The 22,419-nt window shown below is 42.3% G+C and overlaps 1 protein-coding gene across 1 annotated transcript; it reads left to right on the top strand.

Annotated features, from left to right (window-relative positions):
• The first annotated feature begins 470 nt into the window (after window positions 1-470).
• On the top strand, window positions 471-22,121 carry LOC132898805 (coiled-coil domain-containing protein 13-like). The gene is made up of 14 exons (XM_060940472.1): window positions 471-840; window positions 2,592-2,734; window positions 2,873-2,947; window positions 3,246-3,359; window positions 3,681-3,785; window positions 5,977-6,141; window positions 6,565-6,741; window positions 9,000-9,206; window positions 9,311-9,399; window positions 9,495-9,569; window positions 18,826-18,957; window positions 19,106-19,248; window positions 21,289-21,382; window positions 21,499-22,121. Exons 1-14 carry the CDS (start codon window positions 471-473, stop codon window positions 21,665-21,667), a joined length of 2,058 nt encoding a protein of 685 aa, XP_060796455.1. The 3' UTR covers window positions 21,668-22,121.
• Window positions 22,122-22,419: the final 298 nt, after the last annotated feature.

Genomic DNA, 22,419 nt, shown 5'->3' with positions numbered 1-22,419 from the left:
GCAAATTCGATAAATAAAACTTTTTACAAAATGTCCGACAAAATAATTTCCGCTTAGAATGTAAGCAAACCAGCGAAATGACAGCAGCAATTTGTAAAAAATGCGATAATTCTTGAAAAATAAAAAAAGATACATTCTTACCATCAAGTAGTTTTATTCCATATTGTGTTGCTTTTTTGTATTTTGGGGGGGTTTGTTTTCGAGTAGAGTTTTTATTTCGTCCTCGGTTGGTTCAGCAACATGCTCTGCCATTTTGTTTTTCTCTATCTCATGGTATATGAGCTGATAGCCTAGTAGTAGAGTAGCCAATTGGAGCGTGCAATTGCTCATATCCAGTAAATGTGGATAGAATAAATACATACACCCCCCACCCCCCAGAGAGACACCAACTGTCAAATCCATTGTGTCAGCATTGTGTGTCAACATACTGGGCCAATAAACATGATTCTGATTCTGATTCTGATTCAGTAATGGAGGCTGATGAGGAGCAGCAGAGGCTCCAGTTTCAGACCCTGCAGGAACAGGAGCAGCAGCGCCTTCATAAGCAGCTGAAGAAAAAGAATCATATCTCTTTGGAGAAGGAAGAGGACAAGATGAGCTCGAATGGGCAGGACATTCTGAACCTGCCTGAGGACAAGGGGGACAAGGAGGACTTGGTGCTGGAGCACTCTAACTCCAGCTCCAGACTGCTAAAGAAGGAGAATGATCAGCTCCAAGACCAAGGGTTTAGAGAGCTTCGGGATGAGAACGAAAAACTCTATAAACTCCTGAGCGACAAGGAGTCTGAGATCAAGTACCTGAAGAAGAAGATGGAGGAGGAGAACAAGCTGGCTTTAGTGGGTGAGGAGCTGAGGAAAAATTCATGCTTTATTATACCACAAGGCTGTTTTGTCCATTTTAATCTACAGACACAGTCATGTCTCCCCCTTGTGGCTTGAGGTGGTACATACATCTCCTTGTAAAAATCTAATATTAATTTGCAGTCGGTCGGGGTTGCTAGGGCTGCTTTCTTTTATTTTTAATTAAAAAAAATTTTTGCATAGTTTTTGGAGGCGTGTTGCGCGTGGAAAGGCAGGTTGGGAGTAGACCTTTTATTTATGGGATAGTTAGTCGTCAAGATCTTGTTTTACAGCAAATAATTCTAATCTAAGCAAATAAATCGAAGCAATTTCCACAAACACTGGCTGTGGCAAACAAAGGGAAAGTGTCCGTGCAATGTTTCTACAATTTCTGTTGTAACAAGAACTACAGTATTCCGGCCTGAATAGAGGTGGACTAAAGCTGATTTTATTGTTTGTGTGAAAACCATACACTGGAAATAAAGCTGGCTTACATTGTCACGATATCTGTGAATGAATTATTGGGCGGTTCACTGATTTTTTTTATTTTTTTTTTAAACTCAGGTCATTCTCTGATATTTGTAAGTGACACCTCAGGTGATTCACTGATTTTTGTAAAAGAATCCTTGGGCGGTTTCTTGATATTAGTAAATGACTCCTCAGGTGATTCTTTGTAAATGACTCCTCAGGTGATTCTCTGATATTTGTAAACGACTCCTCAGGTGATTCACTGATTTTTGTAAAAGAATCCTTGGGCGGTTTCCTGATGACTCCTCAGGTGATTCACTGATATTTGTAAACGACACCTCAGGTGATTCACTGATATTTGTAAACGACTCATCGGGTGATTCACTTATATTTCGAAATGACTCCTCAGGTGATTCACTGATATTTGTAAACGACACCTCAGGTGATTCACTGATATTTGTAAACGACTCATCGGGTGATTCACTTATATTTCGAAATGACTCCTCAGGTGATTCTCTGATATTTGTAAACGACTCATCGGGTGATTCACTTATATTTCGAAATGACTCCTCAGGTGATTCACTGATATTTGTAAACGACACCTCAGGTGATTCACTGATATTTGTAAACGACTCATTGGGTGATTCACTTATATTTCGAAATGACTCCTCAGGTGATTCGCTGATTTTTGTAAACGACACCTCAGGTGATTCATTGATTATTAATAAGCGAGTCCTCAGGTGATTCACTGATAGTTGTAAACGACTCCTTGGGAGGTTCCCTGATATTAGTAAATGACTCATCGTATGATTCTCTGATATTGTAAAAGGCCCCTTAGGTGATTCACTAATTATTTGTAAATGACTCCTCAGGTGATGCATTGATCTTTGTAAGCGACTCATCAGGTGATTCTCTGATATTTGTAAATGACTCCTCAAGTAATTCACTTATGCATCTATTATGTACCTTAAATGAGTTTTAGAGGAAGAGTACCTGCACTTTCCCTGGCGCGTGAAGCTGCAAAGATGACCCCTTGAGGTTCCAACCCCCAATGATGAGTGTTTGTATCTGGAAGTGTATGATTTAGTTTCTGTCATCTCAGGGTGTACAGGGTGTATTGACATTAGTGTGAACACAAATCCTTAACACACAGATGTGTGAGTTCCCTGAAAGAGCAATACACACTAGAGATACACACACACACACACACACACACACACACACACACCAGCAGCAGCTTTTTTGTACTCTTCAGTGTGATTTATGTGATTTTCCTGTTTGAAGGCACAGTACGAATGGCAACAGATGTAGCAGCAGCCAAGATCGTAGAGCTTTCAAAGATGAACCGGGAACTCTTAGTGGGGATGGAGAGAGAGAAAGCCAAGAGCAAACAGATGAACAATAGAGTGAGAGAGCTGGAAAGAGAGGTAAACACTCCTCTGACTTATTGGGGGGAGGAGACGAAGAGAGATAGGAACAATATCAGTACAACCACATCCCATGATAAAGAAATCTCATATATAGTGTGTGTGTGTGTGTGTGTGTGTGTGTGTGTGTGTGTGTAGCTGCAAGATACAGCAGAATTCAGTAATAGAGTGAAAGAAGACCACAAACTGGACCTGAGGAGCTCACAGCAAGAGGTACTGCATCACTACTGTAATCAAATCAGTTGTATTTGTTATGACTCCTTGAACCGTTCACTTACATCTGTAAGTGACTCATTGAATGGTTCACATAGATTTGTAAATGACTCTGTAAGTGGTTTACTTACTTTTGTAAAATGACTCCTTGGGTGTTTCATGTACAATTGTAAATGACTCCTTGAGCAAATTAACTCACTGAGTACATTTTTTGTTGCAGTTTTGGTTGTGTTTATGTAGTTACAGAGTAGTGTGTGTGTGTGTGTGTGTGTGTGTGTGTGTGTGTGTGTGTTTTTAGTCCACTCCGCTGATGAAGTCTCTACAAGAGAAACTGAACATAGCCCAGTTTAAAATGAGTGAATACCGTAACCAGATTCAGGCTGTCAAACAGGAGCTGAAGGTCGCACACAAGGTCAGTGTCAGTCTGAACACTTGACAGATTAATTCAGATATACTGTCCTATGACTAAATTCACTTGTTAATGTCATTAATGTTGTTCTGTTAATCTATTAACGTTTTACAATTTCCTCAATAGAGATGTGGAATTGAAGCGTTTTATTCACTTAACCCTTAACCTTGTTGGTTTTATATAGACTCCTACAACACATGGGTTCATTTTCATAGGGGGTTCTAAGTAGAACTGCCTCAGGAAGATAAGACATCTAAATGGTACAAAGAGTCTGTGTGTGTGTGTGTGTGTGTGTGTGTGTGTGTGTGTGTGTGTGTGTGACAGGTTCTGAGCAGTGAGGTCGGGGAGCATGTATGTGTTCAGCAGATCCTCAGTTCTCCAGGAAGCTGGAAAGGAAGAGCACAGCAGATCCTGGTCCTGCAGGCCCGCGTGAGTGTCACACACACACACACACACACACACACACACACACACACACACACACACACACACACACACACACCTCTCATTCCCATGCTCAAACCTGATTGGCTCTGACACTAGTGCATCTCAAACAATTAGAATATCATGAAAAAGTTCTCTTTTTTTCATAATTTAATTCAAAAAGGTAAATGTTCATATATTCTATATTTATTACATGTAAAGTGAAATATTTCAAGCCTTTTTTGTTTTAATGTTGATGATTATGGCTTATAGCTCATGAAAATCAAATCCAGTATCTCAAAATATTACAATATTTCCTAAATTCAATCAAAAAAGGATTTACAATACAGAAATGTTCAACTTGTGAAAAATATATCCATTTATACACTCAATACTTGGTTGTGGCTCCTTCACCACGAATTACTGCATCAATGCGGCGTGGCATGAAGGAGATCAGCCTGTGGCACTGCTGAGGTGTTATTGAAGCCCAGGTTGCTTTGATGGCAGCCTTCAGCTCGTCTGTATTTTTGGGTCAGGTGTTTCTCATTTTCCTCTTGACAATACTCCAGAGAGTCTCTATGGGGTTCAGGTCGGGCGAGTTGGCTGGCCAATCAAGCACAGTAATATGGTCAGAAACCATTTGGTAGTAGCTTTGGCACTGTGGGCAGGTGCTAAGTCCTGCTGGAAAAGGAAATCAACATCTCCATAAAGCTTGTCAGCAGATGGAAGCATGAAGTGCTCTAAAATCTGCTGGTAGATGGCTGCATTGATTTTGGACTTGATAAAACACAGTGGACCAACACCAGCAGATGACATGGCACCCCAAATCATCACAGACTGTGGAAACTCCAAGCTGGACTTTAAACACCTTGGATTCTGTGCCTCTCCACTCTTCCTCCAGACTCTAGGGCCTTGATTTCCAAATGAAATGCAAAATGTACTTTCTTCTGAAAAGAGGACTTTGGACCACTGAGCAACAGTCCAGTTCTTTCTCTCCTTAGCCCATGTAAGACGCTTCTGGCATTGTCTCTGGTTCAGGAGTGGCTTGATATTAGGAATGTGACAGTTGTAATCCCTTTCCTGAAGACGTCTGTGTGTGGTGGCTCTTGATGCACTGACACCAGCCTCAGTCCGCGCCTTGTGAAGCTCATCCAAGTTCTTGAATAAACTTTTCTTGACAATCCTCTCAAGGCTGCGGTCATCCCTGTTGCTTGTGCATCTTTTCCAGCCAGCCCTTTCAGCAATGACCTGTGGCTCACCCTCCTTGTGGAGGGTGTCGATGATCGTCTTCTGGACAAGTGTCAAGTCGGTGGTCTTCCTTGTGATTGTGGTTGTGTGTACTGAACAAGACCAGGAGATACATGGTATTTTATACTGTTTTACGCAAACTTGAAATTAAATATTCTAATATTCTCAGATATGTTTTTTGAACTCTAAGCCATAATCTCATCTCATTATCTCTAGCCGCTTTATCCTTCTACAGGGTCGCAGGCAAGCTGGAGCCTATCCCAGCTGACTACGGGCGAAAGGCGGGGTACACCCTGGACAAGTTGCCAGGTCATCACAGGGCTGACACATAGACACAGACAACCATTCACACTCACATTCACACCTACGGTCAATTTAGAGTCACCAGTTAACCTAACCTGCATGTCTTTGGACTGTGGGGGAAACCAGAGCACCCGGAGGAAACCCACGTGGACACGGGGAGAACATGCAAACTCCACATAGAAAGGCCCTCGCCGGCCACGGGGCTCGAACCCGGACCTTCTTGCTGTGAGGTGACAGCGCTAACCACTACACCACCGTGCTGCCCCCTAAGCCATAATTATCAAAATTAAAATAGAAAAAGGCTTGAAGCATTTTAGTTTGTGTAATTAGTGTAGAATATATTACATTTTCACTTTCTTAAATAACATGGAAAATATTGAACTTTTTCATGATATTCTAATTGTTTAAGATGCACTAGTATCTTATGATGCAATAACACTTCCATGTCATGTGTTTAACATAATTCTGGTATTCCAATGAGATATTTTGAGGAAGATGCATCTATTATGGACTTAGGGGCATGATTGCTCAAAGACACACCCACATCCCAGTCTGTAACCTTATGGGAACACCTGCTTTCATTTCCACATATGAACTCATGATCACGATGATGATGATGATGATGATGGTGATGATTTTACTGCAGGTGAGAGATCTAGAACAGCAGCTGAGCTCACTGTCCAACAGGAAGCAGACAGGAGAGTTCAGCCCGGAGCAGTGCATGCTGGGAAAAGGAGTCCATCAGAGGAACCAGGACAAGAACCAGAGCTACATCCACAACTTGGAACGAGACAGGAAGGAGGCACTGGAGGTAACACACACATATATACACACAAAAATATAGGGATACCTATACTTTTTATAGCTTTGAGGTTTAGCTGCTTTTAGCTATTTCTTCATTAGCCATTCATAACGTTTTTAGCTACTAAGCTGTTTTTTATAATTGGTTGTAAACAACTGAACAGAGAGTTGGATCTGAAGTCGAACTGACCGTGTGTGCACTTCTGAGGCCTTTACTGCAGGGAGTTCAAATAATATCATGCATTTTTATTTTTAAGTGTAAATAAAAACATTATATATATTAGAGGGACACTTACACAGCAAACATCTTGTGATAACACGTAGGCTATAGTATGACATCATGAGTTCGCTAAAGCTCTAATATGGAGAGACGTGTCCAGGATCAGGTGTCAGTGTGTAACCTAGCGGGCTGTGCTAAACTGTCTGTGTGTAGAAGCAGATTATGGAGTATGAGCTCATACTGAGTGAAAACGGTGAGCTGAAGAAGAAGCTGGACAGCAGCAAAGCGAGGATCCACATCCTTAGTGCTGAGCTCCAAGCCCTCAAAACTCAACTGTCCATGGTGACTGAGAAGGGTCAGCATGACAGTGAGCTCATCGACGGACTGCTGGTACACACACACACACACACACACACACACTTTGATGGTCTTCCAGCTCTTAACCACTCAGAATGTAGTGCACTGGACTGATGTTAGTGCATGTGGAGTTAGAGTAATGGAGTCAGGTTTGAGAAATATTATCTAACTTCAATAAAACAAAATGTTCTGGTTTTTATAGCTGGACTTCTGCATCTTAATGTGTGTCTTCTTCTTCTGCTTCTTCTTCTTTTGGCTGTTCCCGTTAGAGGTCGCCACAACAAATAATGTCCCTCCATTGCCTCCTGTCCTCCATATCTTTTTCTGCAGCACCAACCGTCCTCATGTCCTCCACCATATCCATAAATCTCATCTTTCATCTTCCTCTTTTCCTTCTATCTGGCAACTCCATCTCTAGCATTCTTTTCCCTGCATCTTAATGTGTGTGATGTAGCTGAAATTTACATTAAAAAGCCTCATTTACTGTGTGTGTGTGTGTGTGTGTGTGTGTGTGTGTGTGTGTGTGTGTGTGTGTGTGTGTGCGGGGGGTGGGCAGCTGTAATTGATTACAGCACATTTATTAAAAAGTTTGTTTATTATTCAGGTTATTAACCTCAGGATGAGACAGTATGAATTCCAGACTGTACACTATTAGCCTTGACACAGCATGCTAATGAGGACAGGAAGTGCTTAAGTGGGCCAAGTAAGGTCCTGATTAAACAAGCGAGGGCATTCATTACCTCAGTTTTACTGACACACAACTAACACAGGACGCAAATTATTTTATTCACCATGCATTTCCATAAAGCATCGTTTCTCCATGAGCGGATGAAATACCCTGTGATTGATAGAAGATAATTTATTAAGATTAACTGTAAAACTAGTCAGTAACCCAACTGAGTAGTTGATTCAAAATAACAGAAGTGGTGCCAGCTAACTTCAAAACATGATGTGGTGACACCAAAGTGCTTCAGCAGGATAGGATGGTGGTAGAGGTGGAGCTGGTCTTGATGTACTACCATAATCCTTTGCTCTGTCTCTGATTAGACCTGCTACAGCAATTTCCTTCCTGTGCCAGACACTGTAGAACCACATGGGAACCCGGAGATGCAGCTGCTCCCCTGGAGTTATATTCTTGCCTGGGCTCAGTGTTTGCATACTGGTCAGATGGTTGGGGGTTCAAGCCCCAGTTCTGCCAAGCTCCCACTCTTGGGCCCTTGAGCAAAACTTTTAATTCTGTTTTCTCCAGGAGTGCCATATCACAATGTATATGTGACAAACAAAGGCTCTCTCTGCCTTATCCGTATTCAAGCTTTATCTGACTGATCCTGGTTGTGACAGCATTTACATAGTCTGTGAGTGTCCAAAGTTATGCAAGATGCTAAGACTTGGAGTACACCTGTGGACCATGTGGAGCTCCTCTAGTTCACCAAAGCAGCAGAAGATTGTAAATGTTTAACAAGCCTCTTATCAGCAGGGCATGCATCTAAGTAGTGGACAGTCATCAGCTGAACATCATTAACAGTAGGATTTTAGCTACTTTTTGTACAGTCTGAAGGTTCCTGGGGCATGAATAGCTGACAGATGATGTATCCTGGGATTGCCCCTTCTCAGTGCCAGACAGCAGCTCATGCTTCTTACTGAGGCTGTGTACTTGAACACTTTCATGGTTGGCCCATGAAGAACTAGTAGGGCACTCGGTAGAGTGCATACCTTCGTCAAGCCACATATTATCAACATCAAAATCAAAGCACTTCAACTTAGGATAACACTAAAGGTGGTCCAATTTTCATCAAAATCCATTCACTACTTTTTGAGTTACGTTGGGAACAAAAAACCCTGGATCCATATGCATCTTCAGATTTGCATCAAAAGCCAATCAATTGTTCCTTGGTCCATGGCCCACCTTTTGTCAAAATTTCATCAAAATTCGTTCACTACTTTTTGAGTTACATTGAGAAAAGACAGGCAAACAAACAAACAAATGGAGGCGAAAACATAACCCTCCAACGAAGTTGGCGGAGAGTAATTAGACAACCAATCCTAGTCAAGTTCCAGGACATTCCGCCCCTCCAACCTTTTGAAGTGTCTCCTTGGCATACACATGACAAGGCAGAAAACCTGCATTAGTAGTTGCCCCCCAGAAGGTCTGTAGATCAGGAATCCAGAATGTTACATGGACATTGGTTTTTATGTACTGTATCAGCTAGGTTAATGATGCATGTATGGTATGCAGGCAACTTGTTAAAAATGAATGTGCGCTTATTTGTGTTTGGTGTGTGTGTCCGCAGAAGCAGCAGGCTGAGCTACAGGCTATGATGATTCATCTGGGTCAGACAGAGGGGCAGAGCACATACAGAGCACATACAGTACAGAAGCACAAATCACAAGAGGCTCAGAGACACATTGACCTGATCACACAGCTCAAACTGTTGGTGAAGGAGAAAGAGGAGCAAGTTCAGAAGCTCAAGCGAGAGATCCAACGGCTCACACTCCTCGTAAACACACACTTCACACTCTCATGTGTTTTGATTGGCTAGGAAGTGGGATTTACTGAAGTAATGGAATGAAGAATTAAAATATGGCCATTATTTTGCTACAGAAACAGGAGGCTACTGACACAGAGATGAAGATTAGCCATGCCCACCTGATGGTCATAGAGGAAGGAGACAGAAGGTCCAGCTCTGCCAGGTCTCACACATTCTCTACAGGGACATACACACACAGAGTTCACCGAGTATGATTATCTGAAATAATGTTGGTTTGGTTTTCTTGGCATTTTGTAGGTCAGTCTCAAACCTGGGACCTGAACTTGCTGACTCAGGTCTGACACTGTCTCCTGGAAACATCACTGATCTCAGGTCAGTTACTGATAGAAATATGTTTGGCATGCTTGAAATTGGTACAAGCTGTTCTGATTGCTACTTGTTTGGTTAGTTAAATCCTTGAGATTTATCTTCGCTCGCATGTTCTGCTCTCTGCTTAATGAAGGTCATGTTGATCAGTAATGTCTTTCTTCTTGTCATAAGACTATGATCCTGATGGGTGACGTAATGGTACATAATGTCTCTCTTCTTTCATAAAGTAGTGTAGTCTAAACCAGTGATGTAATGCTTCGTCACCCATTTACGTTCTACAACCCCGATTCCAAAAAAGTTGGGACAAAGTACAAATTGTAAATAAAAATGGAATGCAATAATTTATAAATCTCAAAAAACTGATATTTTATTCACAATAGAACATAGGCAACATATCAAATGTCGAAAGTGAGACATTTTGAAATTTCATGCCAAATATTGGCTCATTTGAAATTTCATGACAGCAACACATCTCAAAAAAGTTGGGACAGGGGCAATAAGAGGCTGGAAAAGTTAAAGGTACAAAAAAGGAACAGCTGGAGGACCAAATTGCAACTCATTAGGTCAATTGGCAATATGTCATTAACATGACTGGGTATAAAAAGAGCATCTTGGAGTGGCAGCGGCTCTCAGAAGTAAAGATGGGAAGAGGATCACCAATCCCCCTAATTCTGCACCGACAAATAGTGGAGCAATATCAGAAAGGAGTTCGACAGTGTAAAATTGCAAAGAGTTTGAACATATCATCATCTACAGTGCATATCATCATCAAAAGATTCAGAGAATCTGGAAGAATCTCTGTGCATAAGGGTCAAGGCCGGAAAACCATACTGGGTGCCCGTGATCTTCAGGCCCTTAGACGGCACTGCATCACATACAGGCATGCTTCTGTATTGGAAATCACAAAATGGGTTCAGGAATATTTCCAGAGAACATTATCTGTGAACACAATTCACCGTGCCATCCGCTGTTGCCAGCTAAAACTCTATAGTTCAAAGAAGAAGCCGTATCTAAACATGATCCAGAAGTGCAGACGTCTTCTCTGGGCCAAGGCTCATTTAAAATGGACTGTGGCAAAGTGGAAAACTGTTCTGTGGTCAGACGCATCAAAATTTGAAGTTCTTTATGGAAATCAGGGACGCCGTGTCATTCGGACTAAAGAGGAGAAGGACAACCCAAGTTGTTATCAGCGCTCAGTTCAGAAGCCTGCATCTCTGATGGTATGGGGTTGCATTAGTGCGTGTGGAATGGGCAGCTTACACATCTGGAAAGACACCATCAATGCTGAAAGATATATCTAGGTTCTAGAGCAACATATGCTCCCATCCAGACGACGTCTCTTTCAGGGAAGACCTTGCATTTTCCAACATGACAATGCCAAACCACATACTGCATCAATTACAGCATCATGGCTGCATAGAAGAAGGGTCCGGGTACTGAACTGGCCAGCCTGCAGTCCAGATCTTTCACCCATAGAAAACATTTGGCGCATCATAAAACGGGAGATACGACAAAAAAGACCTAAGACAGTTGAGCAACTAGAATCCTACATTCGACAAGAATGGGTTAACATTCCTATCCCTAAACTTGAGCAACTTGTCTCCTCAGTCCCCAGACGTTTACAGACTGTTGTAAAGAGAAAAGGGGATGTCTCACAGTGGTAAACAAGGCCTTGTCCCAACTTTTTTGAGATGTGTTGTTGTCATGAAATTTAAAATCACCTAATTTTTCTCTTTAAATGATACATTTTCTCAGTTTAAACATTTGATATGTCATCTATGTTCTATTCTGAATAAAATATGGAATTCTGAAACTTCCACATCATTGCATTCCGTTTTTATTTACAATTTGTACTTTGTCCCAACTTTTTTGGAATCGGGGTTGTACATCGATAACTTAGTTTCATCAATTAATTCATCATCATCCAATCACATAGCTACAATACACTCTTGAATGTGAATATATACTCATAATTATCCTACAATAAACTGAGAAGTATCTCCGAGCAGCTGTGTCTGTGTCAGGGACTGCTTGCTCCTGGATCGATCCGTGAGGCAGAATCTCCTGGATATCCGTCAGGCAGAATCTCTTAGGCAGCAGAGGTCTATATTCCTAGATCATACTTTGTCAATGAAACCTCCTTCGGGACAGACAGATTAAAATCTAACAGTTACTAATGTCTAACTATTCATGCCTATTCGTATTACCTATCATACTGTACCTATATACATGAATGTACCATATATTTTGAAGTATATGAAAAAAATATTTTGCCCACTAGCAGGCGCTGTGACTTAAATTAAATAAGAAATACTTAAATAAGAACTTGAAGCTGGACACGCTCTTCACTTGAGCATACTCATCATTTCTTGACCTTTCGAGGTTGGTGATTAGCTCCCTGGTCTTTGTGGTGATGAGGGACAGGTTATTCTCTGAGCACTAGCTCAACAGTTTCTTCATCTGCTCTGTAGGCTGATTCATTGCTGTCAGAGATCAGCCCAATCACTGTTTTGGCATTTGCAAACTTTATGATGGTGGTAGTGGCAAGTACAAGAACACAGTTGTGTGTGAAGAGGAAATAGGGGATTGGGCTCACTATGTATCCCTGTGTTGTCCCAGTACTCAGAGTTATAGTGAAGGATATGTGGGTATCATTGCCTGAGGGTGATCTGACAAGTTCAGAGAAACCATGGCCTAAAGGTTAGAGAAGCAGCTTTGGGACCAAAAGGTTACTGGTTCGATTCCCTGGACCAGCATAGCTGAAGTGCCCTTGAGCAAGGCACCTAACCCCCAACTGCTCCCCAGGTTGCTCTGGGTATGTTGTACTTCGCTTTGATTAAGAGCGTCTGCTAAATGTCTGTAATGTAATGTAATCCAACTGCATAGTGATGAGGAGTTTGGAGGTGAGCTTGCTGGGGAAGACAATAATGAAAGTAGAGCTGTAGTCTACAAATAGCCCAGGTGAGTCAGGACAGCGTGAAGAACCAGAGAGCAGGTGTCCTCTGTGGAGTTGTTATTTCTGTAAGCAAACCGGTGTGGGTAACAGAGACAGGTTGAAGATTCCTTGTATTTATTGCAGCTTTATTGCTTATGGATGAGAGGTCTGTATGCTGGTGTCAGGAACAGTGAAAGATTATCAGCCCATGTGTGGGCAGGAGAACCAAAGCTCTGTATGAGTCTTTGGCATTGGTATACACATGATCCAGAGTGTCTGAGCCCCTGGTAAGACACTGCGCATGCTAGTTGAATCTTTGGAGCACAGATATTCAATTGACCTGGTTAAAATCTCCTGATACATCAGGGTGGGCATTCTCCTGTTTAGTTAGTTAGTTAGCTAGCTAGCTAGCTAGCTAGCTAGCTAGCTAGCTAGTTAGTTAGTTAGTTAGTTAGTTAGTTAGTTAGTTAGTTAGTTAGTTAGTTAGTTAGTTTATTTACAGTCCCCTTAGGAAAATTCTTTTTCACAGTTTACATACATTTCATAGCGCGTTTTAAGGGCTGTTTCATACATACAGTAAAGGCATAATCACAAACACATGGACATGATCACAGGCGTATATACATAACAAACTGTTTCATACATCCAGTAGAGACATATATACATAGTCACAGACACACAGACATTGTCACAAACACATTTTGATCCACAAAAAGGAGAGAAACATGTATACATTTGGGGCAGGGGGGGCATACACATTGACATGGTCATCTCTGGGATGTTTTTATTTATCATTTGGATGGCTGAGGGGATCCTGGGGGGGGGGGGGGGGGGGGGCATACACATTGACATGGTTATCTCTGAGATGTTTTATTTATCATTTGGATGGCTGAAGGAATTAAGCTTCTGCTGAAACGGGCCTTATTACATCTTATGCTGCACTACCTTTTGCCTGAGGGGAGAAGTGAGAAGTACCGGTTTAGTGGGTGGGTAAAGTCCAGGGATATTGCATGTGCAATGCATGTGATGGCCTTGTTGTTTTGGTCTTGCAGATTTGGAGTTGGCAGACCGATTAATTTGGTGGTAATATTGGTTATCTGAAAGAGTCTGTTACGGTTTTTGACAGTGAGCATATTGAAAAAACATGTGGAACGGTACAAAAGAACAGGTTGAACAATGCTGGAATACAGTAGTAGAAGTAGGTGGGGGGCAACATGGAGGCCTTTGAGCTTGCGTACTGCTGACAGTCTTTGGTTTCCTTTTTTGTGAATGTCCATTGTATGTTGTTCGAAGGTGAGGTTATTGTCAATAGTGAGTCCTAGATATTTGAAATGGTCTACTGTCTCTACTGTTTCATTTTTGATGGTGATGGGGTGGAGAGGTTGTGGGGAACCAAATACCATTTATTTTGTTTTATTGACATTGAGTTTGAGGAAATTGTTTTCACACCATTTGGCGAAGTGTGAAATTGTGTGGTTATATTGTTGTGTTGAATGGGTGTCTGTGATAAGGCCAAGAATAGCTGTATCGTCTGCATATTTGAGATATATGGTGTTGGATGAAGGGCTGACAGTCATTAGTGTATAGAGTGTATAAAAAGGGGCTTAAGACACAACCCTGCGGAGCTCCTGTGTTGGAGGTAAGTGCAGGTGTAATTTTTGTGCTTACCCGTACAGCCTGTTGTCTGTTGGTAAGGAAGTTGTAAAGAAGATGGATCAGACGAGCGGGGACGTTGAGGTGGGACAGTTTTTGGATCAGCAGGTGTCTCTGGATAGTGTTGAATGCAGAACTGAAGTCTGCAAACAGGATCCTGGCAGTCGTGCCTGGGGAGGAGGTGCAGCAGGCAAGCAACAGCATCCTCGGTGCCTCTCCTGATGGATTACTGATGGCTATGTGCAGCTGTGCTAACACTGGCTTAGCATTAGCATGAGGAGGAGTGTAAACAGCCTAAGAAGTGTTGCCAGGCAAAACAAACCTCGCCCGGTAGCACTTATGATGAATATGAAGGAAGATATCACGAAAAAAAATAGGTACCCTATGGGTGCATGTGGCTACTGCTTATGAGTAAAATTGTTTTCTGACACCATGTCCATACAGTAAATATAGCATATACATTTACTCTATGAGGCAGTAGCCACAAAAATGAAACGTAATCCAAAAATGAACAATTTAAAAATCACAGAAGTAAAAAAAACCCAAGTGTCTGTACTTTATATTATTCTACTCTTACCTCTTAGTTTTTGAAACTGAAATCTCCGAACCGATGCTGACATACACACCCTGTCGCCATGACCGAAACTCTTATTTCCCGGAAATGGCCCGGCGTAGAGCTTAATGAAACGCGCTTTCCCTCTGTAATAAGCATAAACATGTCTGAAAGTGATTTCTTTAGTCCATTTATTTCGAATGGTGAACTGAATTGTATACACTCACCAGCCATTTTAATCGGAGCATGCGCATGTGCAGTGTGCAACTGTTACACTCTTACATTCTTACAGCATGATGACATAGTGGCTAGCGTCTCTATATGAGCCAGTAGCCACAACAAAAACAATTTTGACCTTTTTGGTGACCTTGACCGGATGACCCTCAAAATGTTGGAGGTTCTATTTGAGACCAATGCCCATCTATCCTGAAAGTTTCATGAAGATTGATCCAGCCGTTTTCCCATAATATCATTAACAAAAAAACCAACCAAACAAAGAAACCTGACCAAAAACAATACCTTGCCCCCTGGTGGACTCTGTCCTGGGCGAGGTCAGAATAACAACAGAAAATTCTGTGGCAGATAGGACAGCCTACAGCGGAGCTTCCTCAAAAAATAGTATTCTCTGTCCCTTCTTGTAGACTGCCAGTGTTACATGTCCAATCCAGTCTGATGTTGAGGTGCACTCCAAGGTATTTGTAGGATTCCACCATTTCCATGTCCTCCCCACAGTTCGAGACAAGGGTGTCATTCACTGCTATATATTCTGACACATACCCTTCACTTACACATCCCACTACATAGTGGAAACAGGAAAGAAGATAGAACTGTTCCTTGTGAAATTCCTGTGTTGCTCACCACTTTGTCTGACACACAGTTCCTCAAACTCACAAACTGGGGTCTGCTGTCACGTACTCAGTGATCCAGGAGCAGGAGTTTGTGGTGGTGTCCACCTGTATCACCTTAAGCCAGACCTGGGCATTTTATGGCCCGCGGGCCGCATCCGGCCCTTTGGTTCATTCTGACCGGCCCGCGTAAGGTTAATTAGAAATTACAAAATAAACGTATTTTCTAATTTTACCTCATGCATGGACTGAATGTGCATTGCTTTTATTTTGAAGTTGTGTTCAACAAAAACGCAATGCGCGCGACATGAACATGACATGAAATCCCACGAAACCTAATCTCGCAATAACTACTTCCGTAATTTGTCCAGACCAACCACAAACTTGTACGTCATCCTTCAAACGGTCCAGCCAATCACATAGTGTGACATCACCAGCAGGCGCCGGAGCCCGAGCCGATCTGTAGATCTGATACCTACACCGAATCAACTGATGATCATCTGTCAGCTGTGCTTCGCATCTCCACCTCAGACATTCAACCTGACTTTGATGCACTCGTTAAAGACCAACAGAGACTAGATTTCTCTCACTGAACAAATAAAAAACTGAAAAACACCAAAAGAGGTGATTAGACTACAAATGTGGGCATCATTATTATAATATGATGTATCTTGCTTGATATTTGGAGTAGAAAGACAATATTGTGATGTCTTTATTGTGTTTTGGGGTGAATGTGACTGAAAAAAAAATGGTACAAACGTTCACATTTTGTTAACCATTGTTTTGGGAAATTTGATTGAATAAATGACATTTTTTGTAAGACAACCTCGTTTTTTTCCATACTCTTACCAGTCTTAGCAGCTTGTAAAAACAATGTTATTTATTGCTTTATATAAAGAAATACAATTAATATTATGCAGAATTTAGTTCAGCCTTTTGGTCTGGCCCTCCACAAAATTTTCTGTTTCTCATGTGGCCCCATGGAAAAAATAATTGCCTACCCCTGCCTTAAGCTTTTCACCAAGCAAGAAGGATTATATAGTGCTAAAAGCACTGGAAATATGACCCTCACAGTACTGCCAGGTTTATCCAGGTAGAATTGGGCCCTCTGTAGTAGCTAGATAGGCAAGAACCAAACTCTACAGGTTCTTCATCAGGTGCGAAGTTAAAGCGACTGGCCTGTAGTCACTGAAAGTCTTTGGACATGCTTTGTTTGGAACTGGAACTAGACAAGATGTTTTTCAGACGCAGGTTGAAGAGTCACTGCAATACTTAACAGAGTTGTTCTGAACAAGCTGTAAAGACCCTCAGGCTAATGCCATCTGGCCCTGTGGCCTTGCTCTGTTGGAGTTTTAACAGTTCCCTGTTCACCAGATCCACCGCGAGTTGGCCTAGTGGTTAGCGTGTCTGCCTCTCGATCGGAGATTTGTTAGTGTCATAACACATTTGTTAGTGTGTTTTATAGTAGAAATACTACTCCAGCAGGTATGGTAATCGTACATTTGTGTGTTTACGTTAGGCATGCTATTCCAGCACTCATGACACTTCATCACTTGCGATTGTGTTTCAATGTATTGGTATGTGTCACGTCACCAGTGAATTGTGCAGCACCAGACTGCATTTCCCAGAACTTTGTGTTTTGGGATTTTACTCTTGACCATGTTCTTGAACCTTGTTCTGGATGTGTTTGATTTGTAGCTGTGAATAAAGCACCACATATCCACCTACCCTGGCAGTTATGGTAGTTTGTACATTTGTTATTGTGTTTATGGTAGATGGGATAATCCAAGTTTATCCCATCATATGGTCAATCATCATATTACCGTCATATGGTCAATTTCATCATGGAGATGCTGTCGAAACCGTAGCTTCATCCTCCAGACCAGTGACGGCCAGCGTAGCAGGCTCAGGAGGCTGAGAAACGGGGTCCCACAAGGGTCTGTTCTTTCACCAGTGCTCTTCAATATATACATCCTTGACCTACCTGCAACAACATCCAGAAAGTACGGGTATGCAGACGACCTAGCCATTATGCTGCAACAACCAACATGGAAGGCAGTGGAAGAGGGCCTAAACCAGGACATGGGCATCTTGGCTGCCTACCTTCGCAGCTGGCGCCTGCAGCTCAGCATTGGGAAGATGGTGTCCGCAACATTCCACCTCTGCAACAAGGAAGCGACAAGGGAGCTGGAGATTTCGGTGAACAGCAAACCCCTGGAGTTCCAACAGGCCCCAAAGTACCTTGGCGTACGCCTGGACAGGTCTTTGTCGTATAAACAACATCTCGAGGAAGTGAGGGCCAAAGTAACCTCAAGGGTCTCACTTATCCGTCGCCTCGCTGGTACGACTTGGGGTGCCTCTGCAAAGGTATTACGTATCTCCACATAAGCCCTTGTCTTTTCTGCTGCCGAGTACTGTGCCCCAACCTGGAGCAGAAGCCCACACACCAAGATGGTGGATGCGGCCATTAACAACGCCTTGAGGATCATAACTGGCTGCTTGAAACCCACCCCCATGTCCTACCTGCCAGTCCTAGCAGGAATTGCACCAGCCAGCCTACGGCGAGAGGCTGCCACCCTCGCCCTGGCAAGGAAAGCCCAGGAATATGATTGGCACCTCCTCCATACCACCACAACCATGGCAACACCTCCAAGCAGACTCAAGTCCCGCCACCCATACAACTTGGCAGCCCAAGAGATGCTCACTTCTATTCCAGAGGACCTGTCAACTAAAGCCTGGCTGGCGGTGGCATGGAAGCAGGAATAGGAGTTGGCAGGTCAGACATGTATACACCACTACATCCAAGATCCTGGAGATGGCGCTGAAGGAGAAGACCTACCTCGCCGGCAATGGACTCTCCTGAATCGCCTATGCACCGGGGTTGGCTGCTTCAAAGCCTCTATGAAAAAGTGGGGCCTAACAGACTGTGCAGCGTGTGAGTGCGGGGAGCCTGAGCACACTGCCAACCACATCATTACCGCTTGTCCCCTGTATAGACCACCTTCAGAGGAGGGCCTCTTCTGAGTGGGACCTGAGACGAGGGCATGGCTACATGACACAAAGCTGGACATATGATGATGATACACGAAAGAGAGAGGGGGATAATCCAACAATTAACGTAGTTTATGTGCTATTGTGTTTATAGTAGACATGTTAATCCAGTCAGTAAGGTTGCTCAGCATTTAACAATATTTACTCATTATTATTCAAGAGTGCATTATTTAAAATGAAATCCGTCTGATTTTTTTTTGTATGTTTTATGTATTACGACAGAGAGCAGTCGGAGGCACTGTGCTCTGAGTGTGCTGCTCTGCAGGTTCAGTGTTTAGAGTTTAAAGCTCTGTGTCAGGCAGCTAACGTGGAGAGAGATCATTTGCTGGAGCTCACCAAAGTTCAGCAGAGGAGGTATGATGAAAAAAGTGCCATTGGTAGCCTTTTTAAAAATGTATTTATTTACATAACTATTCTCTTTTGATTTGGGCTTTATTTCTGTGAAGTCACACAAAAGTAATTATTTGTTTGATGGAACCACTCGTATCATTTTTTCGTACAGGGAAGTGGAGGCCATTCAGAAGTGCGCAGACGCTGAGCAGAGGCTTCAGGATGAGCATCGCCACTGTGTGGTTCTGGAGCAGCAGCTGGAGAGACTGACGCTAGACTCTGAAAATGAACAAAGAGTCAATTGTAGCAGGACAGGTACACACTGTTCAGGTGTAGCTTTACTACAGTATAGGTACAACCTTACTGCAGTTCAGGTGTAGCTTTACTACAGTACAGGTGCAACCTTACTGCAGTACAGGTGTACAGTGGTGCTTGAAAGTTTGTGAACCCTTTAGAATTCTCTATATTTCTGCATAAATATGACCTAAAACATCATCAGATTTTCACACAAGTCCTAAAAGTAGATAAAGAGAACCTAGTTAAACAAATGAGACAAAAATATTACACTTGGTCATTTATTTATTGAGGAAAATGATCCAATATTACATATCTGTGAGTGGCAAAAGTATGTGAACCTCTAGGATTAGCATTTGAAGGTGAAATTAGAGTCGGGTGTGTTCAATCAATGGGATGACAATCAGGTGTGAGTGGGCACCCTGTTTTATTTAAAGAACAGGGATCTATCAAAGTCTGATCTTCACAACACATGTTTGTGGAAGTGTATCATGGCACGAACAAAGGAGATTTCTGAGGACCTCAGAAAAAGCTTTGTTGATGCTCATCAGGCTGGAAAAGGTTACAAAACCATTTCTAAAGCGTTTGGACTCTACCAATCCACAGTCAGACAGATTGTGTACAAATGGAGGAAATTCAAGACCATTGTTACCCTCCCCAGGAGTGGTCGACCAACAAAGATCACTCCAAGAACAAGGCGTGTAATAGTCAGTGAGGTCACAATGGACCTCAGGGTAACTTCTAAGCAACTGAAGGCCTCTCTCATATTGGTTAATGTTAACGTTCATGAGTCCACCATCAGGAGAACACTGAACAACAATGGTGTGCATGGCAGACTTGCAAGGAGAAAGCCACTGCTCTCCAAAAAGAACATTTCTGCTCGTCTGCAGTTTGCTAAAGATCACGTGGACAAGCCAGAAGGCTATTGGAAAAATGTTTTGTGGATGAATGAGACCAAAATAGAACTTTTTGGTTTAAATGAGAAGCATTATGTTTGGAGAAAGGAAAACACTGCATTCCAGCATAAGAACCTTATCCCATCTGTGAAACATGGTGGTGGTAGTATCATGGTTTGGGCCTGTTTTGCTGCATCTGGTCCAGGACGGCTTGCCATCACTGATGGAACAATGAATTCTGAATTATACCAGCGAATTCTAAAGGAAAATGCCAGGACATCTGTCCATGAACTGAACTTCAAGAGAAGGTGGGTCATGCAGCAAGACAATGACCCTAAGCACACAAGTCGTTCTACCAAAGAATGGTTAAAGAAGAATAAAGTTAATGTTTTGGAATGACCAAGTCAAAGTCCTGACCTTAATCCAATGGAAATGTTGTGGAAGGACCTGAAGCGAGCAGTTCATATGAGGATACCCACCAACATCCCAGAGTTGAAGCTGTTCTGTACGGAGGAATGGGCTAAAATTCCTCCAAGCCGGTGTGCAGGACTGATCAACAGTTACGTGAAATGATTAGTTGCAGTTATTGCTGCATAAGGGGGTCACACCAGATACTGAAAGCAAGGGTTCACATACTTTTGCTACTCACATATGTAATATTGGATAATTTTCCTCAATAAATAAATGACCAAGTCTAATATTTTTGTCTCATTTGTTTAACTGGGTTCTCTTTATCTACTTTTAGGACTTGCGTGAAAATCTGATGATGTTTTAGGTTATATTTATGCAGAAATATAGAAAGTTCTAAAGGGTTCACAAACTTTCAAACACCACTGTAGTTTAACTACAGTACAGGTGCAACCTTACTGCAGTACAGATGTAGTTTTACTGCAGTACAGGTGTAGCTTTACTATAGTGCAGGTGCAAGTCTTGCAGGCAAAAGAGGAGGACCTGCAGCTGCAGAGACTAAAGCTAGACTCTGAAAAAGCACAGAGTCAATCTCAGCAGGACAGCTGTACAGGTGCATCTTTACTGCAGGTGTAACTTTATTAGAGAACACTATAGTGCAGTGTTGACTTTACTACAGCACAAGAGTTTTCAGGTGTAAGTCGGGTGATCTCAGCTCTGTGTTTATATGGTTTGTGCTTGATTGTGTTTAATGCAGGTAGCCTAAATGTATCTAAGAAACAGGACGGTATTTCACCCAGAAGAGCTGCAGAGTTGATGCATGACACTGAGATCAGTGAACTCAGTACACAGTGAGGATACACTAAGTCTTAATTTCTCCAAAAGTTGATGTTTGTTCAGGTATCACTTTAACCGAAAAGAATTTTGGAATAGCTGCAGCTAAACTGACCTTCTTGTATCACTGTAGACTTGCTATCCTGCAGGAGGAGTTGGAGGCTCTGAGGTTATCTCTGAAACGAGTCTTGCAGGCTAAAGAGGAGGACCTGCAGCTCTACACCATCATGATCCGTCACATCAAGCAAGTCTTCCTTCAGGCTCTGCAGCAGTACAAACGGAGCTCAAAACAGGAAATGTAGCACAGGAGTCTTCCTATCCATCAGAGCTGGACTCCCACAAACTTCAAATTTGAGCAGTCTGTATGAGATTTTAATTTCCATGGCCAGGATTTTAGTATTTAGGCTCTAGATCTTGGCAACCTGCCCCAGATTTTTGTTTCCATTCCCAGGATTTTAACATCTACTGTAGGCTCCAAATCTTGGATATCTGTCCCAGATTTTAGCATAGAGGGTCTAGATTGTAGCCCTAAATCTTTGGCCACTAGATTTTAGCCCACATGCCAAAAATCTAACCTTCTTGGTCTCAGATCTGAAGCCTTCAAGTCCCAGACGCTAGTTGCAATGGCCCAATTTCCAATTCCTAGAATCCAAGATCTAAAACTTAGTCCCAAAACCTGAGATAGATAGATAGATAGATAGATAGATAGATAGATAGATAGATAGATAGATAGATAGATAGATAGATAGATAGATAGATAGACCTTTATTGTCATTGTAATATGCAAGTACAGTACAACAAATTTGGTTGGCTGTCCTTTGCCAGTGCAAACAGCATAAAAAATAAATAGAGGATCAGTACAAAGACACTGTAACAACTTTTTATGTTTGGACAATGAGGAACTGGAGACAGGCGTGACAATTCAAGGTGCACTTTATTCTTACTTTCACTTTTCAGTGATAACTATGCTGAACACACACATGTTGGGAATGCAGCTTTCTCTCTCATTACTGACTATATGGAAGACACACAGAGACTCATGTTACTAGACAAC

This window comes from Neoarius graeffei, chromosome 15 (genome assembly GCF_027579695.1).
Source record: "Neoarius graeffei isolate fNeoGra1 chromosome 15, fNeoGra1.pri, whole genome shotgun sequence".
Classification (NCBI taxonomy): domain Eukaryota; kingdom Metazoa; phylum Chordata; class Actinopteri; order Siluriformes; family Ariidae; genus Neoarius; species Neoarius graeffei.
Note: the sequence above shows the minus strand (reverse complement) of the source record. Positions and strands in the feature narration are given on the sequence as shown.